The sequence below is a fragment of the Cibotium barometz genome, chromosome 3 (genome assembly GCF_041138505.1).
Source record: "Cibotium barometz isolate CiBa-2024 chromosome 3, ASM4113850v1, whole genome shotgun sequence".
Taxonomy (NCBI): Eukaryota; Viridiplantae; Streptophyta; class Polypodiopsida; order Cyatheales; family Cibotiaceae; genus Cibotium; species Cibotium barometz.
The window spans coordinates 68,443,565-68,457,016 of NC_141048.1; the positions used below are offsets into that span (position 1 = coordinate 68,443,565).

At 39.0% G+C, this 13,452-nt stretch overlaps 1 protein-coding gene across 1 annotated transcript in view; it reads right to left on the reverse strand.

Moving 5' to 3' along the window:
* LOC147640456 (sulfate transporter 4.1, chloroplastic-like) overlaps positions 1-13,452 on the reverse strand; it is a 186,622-nt gene that overhangs the window by 61,480 nt on the left and 111,690 nt on the right. The window contains exon 7 of the mRNA XM_086825348.1: positions 406-466. Within this exon, the coding sequence (XP_086681474.1) occupies positions 406-466 (61 nt within the window). The remainder of the gene's footprint in view (positions 1-405; positions 467-13,452) is intronic.

The following is a 13,452-nucleotide window of genomic DNA, read 5'->3' on the forward strand; positions in this document are numbered from 1 at the left end:
AGATTGCAAAATCAGGAAGAAAACAGGTTCTGAATGTTTTGGAATCCTTTTAAAAATCTTCATAGCATGTTCCTTATTTTTGAGCGTAATTCCTCGAATTTTCCAATGCACCTTTCAAGATATTCAAATTAAGAAATGTCTAAATATGTTTAATTTGCATACAGAATTTTTTAAGTCGTGAAAAGAATCTTGATGATCCTCGACAAAGGACAATTTTGAAAACAATAATGGAAGAATGCATTGCTTATGTGTCCCCATGTAAAAAGATGTGCACCTTACATGTGAAAAAAAGATCCCATTGTTATCTCTTTCTTTGATGCTAGAGATGGCCATTTTTTGAGCTTCCTACTGGATTTTCTTTGATATGTGTGGATAAATATATATAGAAATACCACAAGCAGATACCTGTAGTGGGATAAGAAGAGAAAAAGGATCCCAATACATTGGCAACGCCGAGTCCAAAAAGCTGCCAGAAGAAAAAACGTGTTTACCCTCAAATGAGAGAAATTCAGCATTACTACAGAATGTAAGCATATTCTTCTTGGACAGATCACTCAGTAACATGAGAGAATCGAGCACTACTATACAGGATGTAAGCATTTTCTTCTTGGACAGATCACTCAATAGCATGAAAAGAGACATCAAACATCACCTCCTGTGACAAAACATTAGACCTTAATCTACAGGTTCTGCAACACCATTGGATCAAAGAAAGAAATAAGGGTGACCGACATTCACAAACCACATGCTCAGTCCCAATGTCCCCCCCACCCTTTTTCTTCCCTTCGTAGAGTGTTTTCTATGGTGATGAGAGTGGAAATAAAAGAATGAAATGTGAAAGATTATCTTCACGTCTTGGGGCTGAGATGGGGATGTAATGAACGTCTTGATCTCATTATAAAATCTACTTCCGGACAGGAGCATGGACTTTTTCTGCCAGTTTGCCAAGTTTGGGAACTTTATAGGCCAGATCTACTCTCTAATGCCTGAAGGTTGTGGGTGTGGACTAGATTACAAGTGAAGTGGGGGCCCATTTGTAGCCCACCTTTTACCAGTCAGCTAGTCCACCTGATGTTGGCTTGTAGAACAGAAAATGCCTTTTTCAACATCTTCATTGCTCCTTTGAGCGAGCCCAGATGCCTAATCCTACCCAGTAATGGGCACCCACTTTGACCTGTTAGCTGACTAGACCTGCTGAAAACTGGCCTCTTTTATACTGCTTCTGGCTTCATTTTTTTGCTGGTCCTTGCCTGCTTCCTTTATTCCTTTGTTGGGTGCCCCACACTTTCACACACTGGTACATCTTAGCCTACCTTGTGTTTTTGCTTTCATTTTCTTTTTTTTCCCGAGACGAGAGTCAAGAACATAAAAGAGGAAGGATACTCAGTTACTAAGAAAAACAGCCATAATGCCTAAGCAATCTTTCAAGGCCAAAAAACTATCCCACGGCCTCTTCCAGAAATCTAAGAGAAATTGAGGAGGGAGGCCCTGAGACTACTAGTGTCCTGCTCATAGTTGCATTCCTTATCCGTACTCATCCGATGTGTACCTTCAGTACTTTCCGTACCACTCTATATGTACCGTAGCCCGTATGGATAAGGTCTTCGTACTAAACATGAGATTCAATATACAACACTTAGTTGGCCCGTTTTTTAATTAGTTAGTGATCATTGCTTAGTAGTTAATAGATTAGTTTTCATTTCAGTATTACCATTGTCTTTCATGCTATTTCTATATGGATGCTAGATATTTCTTATTATTTTATATACATACATACATACATACATACATACACACACACACACACACACATATATATATATATATATATACATACATACATACATACACACACACACACACACACACACATATATATATATATATATATATATATATATATATATATGTGTGTGTGTGTGTGTGTGTGTGTGTGTATGTATGTATGTACATGTACATACATACATACATACACACACACACACACACACACATATATATATATATATATATATATATATGTGTGTGTGTGTGTGTGTGTGTGTGTGTGTGTGTGTATGTATGTATGTACATACATACATATATATATATATATATATGTGTGTGTGTATGTGTGTATGTATGTATGTATGTATGTACACACACTTTTTTTTTTTATAGTAAAACCAGTAATTGTTATATTTTCATAAAGTCAATATACAAGACATTAGACATATATATATGTATGTATGTATGTATGTATGTGTGTGTGTGTGTGTGTGTGTGGTGAATCCTTTTCGCATTGGCGTCCTATCACTCTTATGCCAGTTATTTATAAATTGGTTACTAAAATGCTGGCGAACAGAATTAAAGGTTTTCTGCATGATGGATTACATCCTGCTCAATATGGTTTCATTCCTCGTAGGCAGATTAATGACAATCTGGCTAATGCATATATTGGTATGGAATATGCCAAGTATACTAAACAGGATGTACTTGTGCTTCAGATTGATATTGAAAAAGCCTTTGATACAGTTTCCTGGGACTTTGTTGCCATGACTATGGCCCAGTTGGGCTTTGGTTTAAAGTTGCAACGTGTTGTGTACTTCCTCTACAGTGATAGTGATGCTTCTTTGATACTTGGCTCTCGGATTACCGACCCTTGGAAATTAGAAAGATCTGTAAGACAGGGTTGCCCTCTGAGTGCGTTGCTATATGCTGTGGCTACTCATCCTTTGCTTACATATCTAGATCATTTGACAGCTTCCGATGTGCTTCATGGATTGCAATTGCCCAATGGCAAACAATTTTTAGCACAGGCGTATGCTGATGATTCTTTTTGTATGCCCCGCAATACGCAATCGGATGTTCAAAGATTAATGGAGGCACTAGAGCTGTTTGGGCAAGCTGCTGGCCTTTATGTTAACTTTCAGAAATCTAAACTTTTGGCTCTTGATGCTCGGTCTTGGCATAGTTTAATTTGGCCAGGTGAAATTCCTTCACAAATGCATGTAGTCAGACACTTGGGCTACCCATTGGGATGGCATATTTCTAATCAGCAAATGACTCAATGGGTGATGCAACGGTTGAATCAGAAACTTAATTACTGGAAGCTTTCTACATGGCCATTGCATGTTCGTTTAAGGATTGTACAGGCTATTGTCATGGCATATATTCAATTCTTTTTGCCACTAATAATGTGGAGAAAAGTGGACATTGATCGTTTTATGTCTTCAGCCATGAGCATTTTTTGGAAAACCAAACATGCTAAGAGGGGCCTTAACCTTCTCTCGCTCAAGAAGCTATGTAGTCCCAAACAGCATGGAGGCTTGAATATCCTTAATATACACTTTCATGCATTGGCACGAAAGTCCACCTTGCTGTTGGAATTTGTATCTCAGAGGCAGCCTTGGGCGATTATGTTGGCAGATATGTGTGTTGAGATGTCCACTAAATCGTTTGGCAACTGGACCATCACGCATTGGGATGCTGTGTTTGGCCATTTTGAAGGCAAGATTGCTGGTTGTCCTTTCTCCACAAAGTTAATTTTGGCATGGAAAAAGCTTACACAGTTTCTCAGCTGGACTCCTCGAGTGAATACTAACTGTAATTCACTGCGTTTGGAAAGCATTCATTGGAGTAGAGTTTTTGAGTGACCTTTGGCTGTGCAAGAGCCTAGAAAAGCTTATTTCCTTGCCAAAAAGGGTGTCTATTTCATTGCAGATGTGCTAGATGATAGTGGCCATGTTCTGTCTTTTATAGATGCTTGTCCTAAATTTGGCCTAAATCATCATTACCGTCCCCTATGGGAAAAGATTGAGAGTTTGTTGGCCCCTTTTGAGCCTCTTCCCGCTCTTGAAGAGTCGGATAGGTTGCACGATTGGAGCTTGCATAGGCCCATACTTACTCGTGGTCCTTTGTCTCTGCTACAGCTCTCGGTGCATACAGTCTATGGCTTTCTCCTTCCTGAAATTTGGGTTCATGATTATGCAAATGATGCTTGGAGAATGCATAAGCCTTTGGCTTGGTGGAAGAAAAGGCTCAGGATGATATGGAGCAGTAAGATGCCGTTAAAATGTCGGCTTTTTCTATGGCGATGTCTATTGGCTGTTCTGCCAGTTGGCTCTTTCCTGGCAAGGCACCATGTGACATCTTCAGATTGTTGTGTTTGTGGAGCGCATGATGAAACAATTCTCCATCTGATGTGGAATTGTAATGCAACTAAACTTTTGCTGGATCATATAACGGCTCTTCTTCGAGCTCGTTTCCCTTCTGCTTCTTTTGGGAAACATTTTTGGTTGTTTGGTATTTTTTCTCCTGCTCTCAGACAGTATAGGGCCTTTTTTGATTGGCTTCGTTACTGGGCCATGTGGACGATTTGGTACTCCAGGAATCGGGCTGTTTTTGGTGAGCCGCCCATTCAAGCCTTTCACTATTTCAAAGAATCTTTACATCAATCCCTTTATGATTGTCTCTCTCTACATGAGATTGACCCATCATTGTATAGCCTTTTCACGGATATATTTTGATCATGCCCCTGTTCACTATGAACTCTGGCATTTCTTGTATATGATGCTTTTTGTGGGTTTTCCTCATTCTGAGGTTTCCCACTAGTAATCGAAATAATCATTACAAAAAAAAAAAAGTGTGTGTGTGTGTGTGTGTGTACATACATACAGTTATGTATGTACACACACACACACACACACACACACACACACACACACACACACATACATACATACATACATACATACATACATACATACATACATATATATGTATGTATGTATGTATGTATGTATGTATTACATACATACATACATACATACATACATACATACATACATATATATATATATATATATATATATATAATGTATGTATGTATGTATGTATGTATGTATGTATGTATGTAATATTACATACATACATACATACATACATACATACATACATACATACATATATATATATATATATATATATATATATATATATGTATGTATGTATGTATGTATGTATGTATGTATGTATACATATACATATATATGTATATATGTATATGTATATATATATATGTATATATATACATATATGTATACATATACATATATATGATATATGTATATGTATACATATATGTATATATATATATATGTACACACACACACATATATATATATATATGTATGTATGTATGTATATGTATATGTATATGTATATATATATACATATATGTATATATATATACATATATGTATATATATATACATATATGTATATATATATACATATATGTATATATATATACATATATATATATGTGTGTGTGTGTGTGTGTGTGTGTTCAATCTCGTCATTGGGATGCCTCCACTCCCTCTCCCCGTCAAACCTCTGCTTCAACTGATTCTCCTGCCTCAAGATTATGGGTTGATGTGCTGAAAAAGGGCATACCAATTTGCGAGTCACATGATGCCAACCCTGTACTCACTTATTTAGAGCATGAGGATTTGCAGCCTATGGCTGCCTAGCTCTGTTACTTGCTGCCTTGACCTGCTTTGTACATACCCCTTGCTATGTTTGCTTCAATCAAATGTTTTTCCTTCAATGTACAAGGTCTTTGTAATGCTAATGGGTGGAGGCTTTTTTGGCACTATGTACATACATTGCATCCGGATGTGGTGTGTTTGCAAGAGCATAATCAGCACTCCCTTGCTGGTCAGCAAGCTTCTTTTGCCGGATATGACATATTCTATGCAGGCATGGCAAAATTCTCTGGAGTATGCATACTGGTCAAACATGACTTGCATCCACTTTTGACTTTCAACGATCCTAATGGCAGATGGATAGTGCTCCAAACCATGATTAATGGGGAGATCTATGAGTTTGCTTCGGTATATGCATCGCAGACCTCAGCTCTCAGGGCTCGTATGTGGGACTCTCTGGCTCAATACCCCTGGCTGTCAAATGCCTTTATATGTGGGGATTTTAATAATTCCCCTCAGCCACAAGATAATACTTCTCATAAAAGTCACATGCTCCCTTCTGAAAAGCAATCTTGGGAGGACATGTTATCCTCCTTACATGCAAGAGATCTCTGGATATCCATACATAACACAATACCGGGATACACTTTTCATCATAATGCTCTCTGTGAATATTGGGCCAGGTTAGATCGATGGTACTTACTGAATGCATGCCAGTTTGATGGATTCACGTGTCATCTATCTGTTGATCATTCTCTCAGGAGGTCCGACCATGCTCCTCTTTGGTTGTCTCTGACATTTGGTATGCCTTGTGATGACCTGAATTCTCCAAGTAGCAGGCTGCTACATGTCAATAATGCTTATCTTCTACATCAACAGTTCCAGCACATGATCCGGGCTGCCATACACCCTCTCTTCTCTCATGCACAGGAGGATATTAATTATGCATGGGAAAGTTTTGTGTGCAGAATTCAGGCAGCCATACAGGACTATGGTGTTTGGTACATGGCTGAATGGAGAACCCAAGTTTCTTGGGCAAAAACAATGACTCAATCACTCACTGAATTTAGTCATTGCAGGAGCTCTCTTTTTAAGAGATGGATTCCCTCTCTCATGCTCACTCTCTACTCAAATTAAATGATCATCGAAAACTCCAAAAATGAAAGATTCGGGCAAGAGTGAAGCCACTGTTGGACAAAGGCTGTTCCTCTAAATCTTTTTTCCGAAACTTGCATGCTCACAGAAGGAAACAATCCATATATAGAGTGAGGCTTTCAGATGGTTCCTGGACTGACACTATGTTTGGACTACAACAAGTATGTCCCCTTCATTTTCAGAATTTGTTTTCTGGGGTACATCAGCCATCTTCTCAGGTACATCAAGCTAGGCAACAATTTGTACAACATGTCTCTCCAGTTATCCACACTAAGAATGCAGCTCGATTTGAGCTACCTTCCACTGAAACAGAATTGGAGGAGGCCTTGCATCATCTTGGTAAATCCAAGTCTCCGGGTTGGGATGGTCTTTCAGTGGAATTTTACCTGGCTTTTTGGGAAGACCTCAAGGATGTCCTCCTGCAGATGATTAACATGGCATGGCAGGAAGGCTGTCTTCCTTCTTCATGGAAGCATGGCATTGTTCAACTAATCCCTAAGAAAAGTCTATGCCAACATATGTCTGACTGGAGACCAATCACACTCATGCCGGTTATTTATAAACTTGTTGCAAAGATGATTGTTCACTGGATATCTGGAGCATTGAGTCATGCACTCCATCCTCGTCAATATGGTTTTTTGCCCAGACGGCAAATATAGGATAACATTTCCAATGCATTGATTGCCATTGAATATGCAAAATATACTCAACAAGATGTGTTGATTATGCAAGTGGATGTGGCCAAAGCCTTTGACACGATTCATTGGGATTTTATTTCTCTCATCATGTCCAAGATGGGCTTTGGTCCTAAGTTGGTACACATCATATATTGGTTATATTCTGAGTCCACTTCTCAATGCATCCTTGGTAATCATTTATCACAGGCTTGGAAGTTGACCAGATCCGTGCGTCAAGGCTGTCCTCTCAGTGCTCTATTATATGCAATTGCTACTCACCCATTGCTCTTGCATATGGACTCTCTTACGACGCATGGACATATTCATGGATTGAGCATTCCTGGGTCTACCCCTCTTATAGCACAGGCATATGCCGATGACTCATATTTCATGCCAAAGAATACTCAGCAAGATCTTCGGACTCTCATGGATACTCTTTCTCTTTATGGCATTGCAGCTGGTTTGATGGTCAATTTTGGAAAATCCAAGCTCATTCCCTTAAAGAGCTATGATTGGCATGCCCTTTTATGGCCCGGAGACATTGTGTAATGTCATGAGGTGGTGCGTCATTTAGGGTATCCAATTGGCTGGAATATCACAAGGAAACAACAAATGGAATGGATTTTCCGGAAGCTTCATGACAAGTTGGAATATTGGAAAATTCCCACATGGCCGTTACATGTTAGACTTCGGATAGTCCAATCTATTCTCATGGCATATGTCCAGTTTTACTTACCTTTGCTTCACTGGTCTCCCAGGGATATTTCAGCCTTCATGTCCCAGGCAATGGAATTGTTATGGAAGACTAAGTCACATGTGAAAGCTTTGCGATTACTGAAAATGGATTTTGTATGCTCCCCCAAGATGCATGGTGGTCTTAACATTCTCAATCTCAGGTATCACATGCTTGCCCGTAAGGCAACTCTGCTTACTACTTTTTTTTCCCAACAACAGCCCTGAGCCATTATGCTAGCAACCATGTGCTCTACTATGAAATCATCGGTGTATGGCAATTGGATCACTGATCTTTGGGAGGTAGTCTTGGGAAAATTTCAAGGGAGAATTCCAGGCTGTCCCCTTTCCACTTCTTTGTTGCAAGATTGGAAACAGGTTTTATCCTCACTTAAATGGTCTCCTGATAATGAGCATTCTTCCAACTCTTTACGGCAGGAAAGTCTCCATTGGAGTGCTGTTTTTATCACTCCATTAGCTCTTCAAGAGCCCATCAGAGCTTACAATCTTATGAAGCTGGGCATAAGGAAGGTGGAAGATGTGATCAATGATCAGGGACATTTTTTATCATTCCCGGAGGTATCTCGTAGATTTTCGGACTCATTTCGGATCTGAAACTCTGTTATGGCGATTTTGCACTATCTTCGCCGGGACCCAACTTTGACGTGCTCGGAGAAGTGATTGCGATGCCCAAATCCGTGCACAAAGTGATGTGGACATAGAGAAACTTCCCTAGCACAAGTCCGCGTGGTCCGTTCTCTGATGGGGTCCCGGATCCTCAACTTCTAACTGTCTGAATCCGGGTTCTCGAAAAAGATGCACGAGCGTGCTAAATGTCGAAAATTTCCAACAGGGGTCCAAACGGCACCAAAGAGGCATGAAAATCGAATCATGCATGGACAAATGTGTGGCAAGCAACTCGGATCTTTCTCAAACTCCACCCGGAAGCCAGTCTTGCACACCTCATGAAGTGACAACAGATGAAAACCAAGTGTGGGGACATAAAGAACAAGAGAGGAATGCTTCCCCCTCTGCCATCGGGAATGATCTCCATCTGGCCTTCACAATGAAAATGCGACCGGACTGCAGTTTCAAATCTTGAAAGAAGTCATGGGAAGGAGTCATGTGCCTGGAAGCACCACTATCAAGAATCCATTCCCGAGTATCCTTGGCGGTGAAGCCAACTACCTCCTCGCTTGAAGAAGATGAAGCATCGGTGTCCAACATCTCCAAGTGCACAAAGGCGGGAGTCTTTGTACTCACTGGGTATGCATCATAAATTCATCTGGAGGAAGCTTGGTCATTTGTTACATCCGTTCCTCCATGTTCCTCCTCTTGCTCAAAGGGACAGACTAAGGGATTGGACTTTGCAATCTTCAGTTTCTGCTAATCATCCTCTCCCTCTTCATGCTTTGGCTTCTATGAAGGTCTACAGGTCTATTTTGCCACGCGCTTGGATTGCAACTCATGCCAACTCCCTTTGGCATCTGCACAAATCTCTTTCTTGGTGGAGGTGTAATCTTAAACTACTATGGGCAAGTAAATTACCTTTACAACAAAGGTTATTTTTATGGACATGCATGGCTGGTGCACTTTCGGTGGGAGTTAAATTAGTCAAAAGAGGGATAGCGTCCTCTGCTTGTCTCCGATGTTCGTATCAGTTTGAGACAGTTCCTCACTTGCTAGGGCTATGTCCTCACTCGAAGTTGCTTTTGGACAGAATTTCAGGTTATTTGCATCTTCGCTTTCCGGGACAGAGATTTGGGAAATTCTTTTGGCTATTTGGCAGATCTTCACATTCCCTGTCAGAGTTTTCCTTGTTCCTCTCTTTGGTTCGATATTGGGCACTATGGATTATATGGATGCAGCATAATTATGCTTTCTTGGGTCAGCCACTGTCTCACTCATATGAGTCCTTTAGATCCTCACTGAGGCAGTCTTTGTATGATGCCTGTCACGAGGGTGATCTTCATGTCTCTTGCATAGAACTTTTTTACTATTGTTTTTAAGTTCTAGGGTTTAGACATCCTCTTTATGTCAAACCCCTTTGTACATTTATGATATAATGCAATTTCAACTGGTTTTACCCAAAAAAAAGTGTGTGTGTGTGTGTACATATATATATATACATATATACATATATATGTATATATATGTACATATATATATGTATGTATATATGTACATATATATATGTATGTATATATGTACATATATACATACATATATATATGTACATATATATATGTATGTATATATGTACATATATATATGTATGTATATATGTATGTATATACATATATGTATATATGTATGTATATACATATATATATATGTATGTATATACATATGTATATACATATATATATATGTATATATATATGTATATGTATATGTATATGTATATATATATGTATATATATATATGTAAATTTATGAGCATATAAATATACTGCACTGAATATTACCAAAAAAAAAAAAATGTGTGTGTGTGTGTGTGTGTGGTCAGGCTCCTTCAGAGACTGTTCTTCATTTGCTTTGGCACTGCCCGTGTTCTAGGATCCTCCTCAGGAGAATTTCAGATTATCTTCGGCTCCGTTTCCCGAGTCACAGATTTGGGAAACATTTCTGGCTCTTTGGCAGATTTGTGAGGTCTTTGTCTCAATACTCACTATTTCTCTCTTGGATGAAATATTGGGCTCTTTGGACAATCTAGAGTGAGCATAATTTGGCATACTTGGGTCGGCAGATTCACAAGTCATATGAATCTTTCCGAGCCTCATTGCGGCAATCCTTATATGATGCCTGCCATGAGGGTGATATGGATGCTTCTTGCATAGAGCTTTTCTTTTTATGTTTCTGATCTTTGGGATACTCTCCATTTTGGAGACCTCCCATCATGTAAATTTATGAGCATATAAATATACTGCACTGGATATTACCAAAAAAAAAAAGTGTGTGTGTGTGTGTGTGTGTATACATAACACACACACACTTTTTTTTTTTTGGGTAAATCCATGAACAGTATATTATCAAAGAAATTTACATGAGAGTCTCCAAAACGGAGAGCCTCAACGCGAAATCAGAAGCAAAGAGAAACTATTTCCAGGCATGACTGATGAAGATCTCCTTGGTGGCAAGCATCATAAACAGATTGCCGTAAGGAGCTTCTAAAATACTGATAAGATTGCAAAAACGGTTTCCCAAAATATCTCATGTTGTGATCCTGCCATATGGTCCAGAAAGCCCAATATCTGAATAACACACACACACACACACACACACATATATATACATATATGTATATATATATATATATATATATATATATATATATATATATATATATATATATATATATATGTATGTATATATATATAATACATATACATACATACATACATATATATATGTGTGTGTGTGTACATACACATAGTGATCTTTCTTGCCAACACATGAAATTTGATGTTTATAATATTCAAACCACCATGCATTCTTGGTGAGCAAAGCAGGTCTATTTTGAGCAACCTTAAAGCTTTTTTATGAAGCTTAGTTTTCCAAAAAATCTCCATGGCTTGAGACATAAAAGAAGAAAGATCTCGAGATGACCAATGTAATAGAGGAAGGTAGAACTGGACATAAGCTAGAACAATGGCCTGAACAATTCGAAGCCGTACGTGCAATGGCCAAGTGGAGATCTTCCAATATTCTAATTTGTCCTGAATTTTGTTTAATACCCAAGATATTTGTTGCTTATTTCTGATTTTCCAGCCAATGGGATAACCCAAATGTCTTACTATGTTTTCTGGATAAATAATCTGGACAGGCCACAGGATAGCATGCAGGTCACAATGCTTGAGAGGTAAGAGTTTTGATTTCTGAAAATTAATTTTTAGACCAGCTGCCAACCCGAAATCTGAAAGAGTATCCATCAATAGGCGAAGCTCCAGAGGACTGTTCTTTGGCATGAAGAATGAATCATCTGCATAAGCCTGTGCAATGAAAGGCTGTGAACCAGAAATCTGAAGCCCCTCTAACTGTCTAGTATCAACATAAAGAAGCAAAGGATGTGAAGCAATAGCATAGAACAAAGCACTGAGAGGGCATCCCTGTCGAACTGATCGTTCCAGAGTCCAAAACTCAGACAAATGATTTCCTATAAAGCATTGAGCAGTGGAATCTGAGTAAAGCCAATATATGACATTAACTAGCTTTGGCCCAAAACCAAGTTTAGACATGATTTGAGAGACATAATCCCACTGTACCGTATCAAATGCCTTTGCCACATCCACCTGCATGACCAAGACATCTTGAGAAGAATATTTTGCATATTCCATTGCGATGAGAGTATTGGAGTTATTATCATGTATATGCCTTCTTGGAACAAAACCATATTGCCTGGGATGAAGTCCATCATGAAGGATATCCTTTATCCGATGTACCAACATTTTAGCAATAAGTTTATATATAACAGGCATCAAAGTGATAGGCCTCCAGTCATCCATTGTCTCACATAGAGGTTTTTTGGGCACAAGCTTAACCAGACCATGCTTCCAAGTTGAGGGAAGATGTTGATGCTGCCAGGCTACATTAATGAGCTTCAGCCGAGAAGGCTACAAAAAATTCAACCGTCAAACCATCCCAGCCAGGGGATTTATGTTTACCCAAATGCTTGAGGGCTTCATCCAATTCAATATCTGAAAAGGACATTTCCAGCATTGAAGCTTTTTGCAAAGAAACAATAGGAGAAACAAGCTCAATAAATCTGCTCCGAGCCAATGCAAACTGAGGTGTAGAAGAAGATGGTTGAGAAAAAAGAAGCTGAAAATGATCCAGACATTGTTTTTCTAGCTGAGATAAAGTCTGGGTCCAAAGACCATCAATTATATCTTTCTCATGAAAAATTCCAGCAAATGATCAGATTGGCTTGCAGGCCATTGTTAACCCATGCTCAGGAGGATCTGGATTTTGCTTGGAACTCTTTTGGACATCGTATTCAAAATGTCATTAAGGAATATGGAAGATGGTACATGGCAGAAACCAGACAGCATATCCAGTGGGCAAAATCATACAAGCAGTCCTTGGTACAGATTAGCCATCAAAGGTCTCTTTCTGCTTCTGAGCAGAATTCATTGTCTTGTGCTTCTTCCATAATTGATGCTAATGATAAACGCAAGCTTTCCAAATGGCAGACAAGGGCTAGAGTTAAACCTATGCTAGATAAGGGTTGTTCCTCGAAATCTTTCTTTCGAAATTTACATGCGTATAGACAAAGTCAATCTATCATGAGAGTCAGGAAACCCGAAACCCATGCTGGCCAGCAAAAGAATGCTGATTATGCTCAAAGAAGGATTGCCTCTCCTCTTTGTCCAAGATGTCATCATACTACTGAGAGTATTCCGCATTTATTGTGGTTTTGT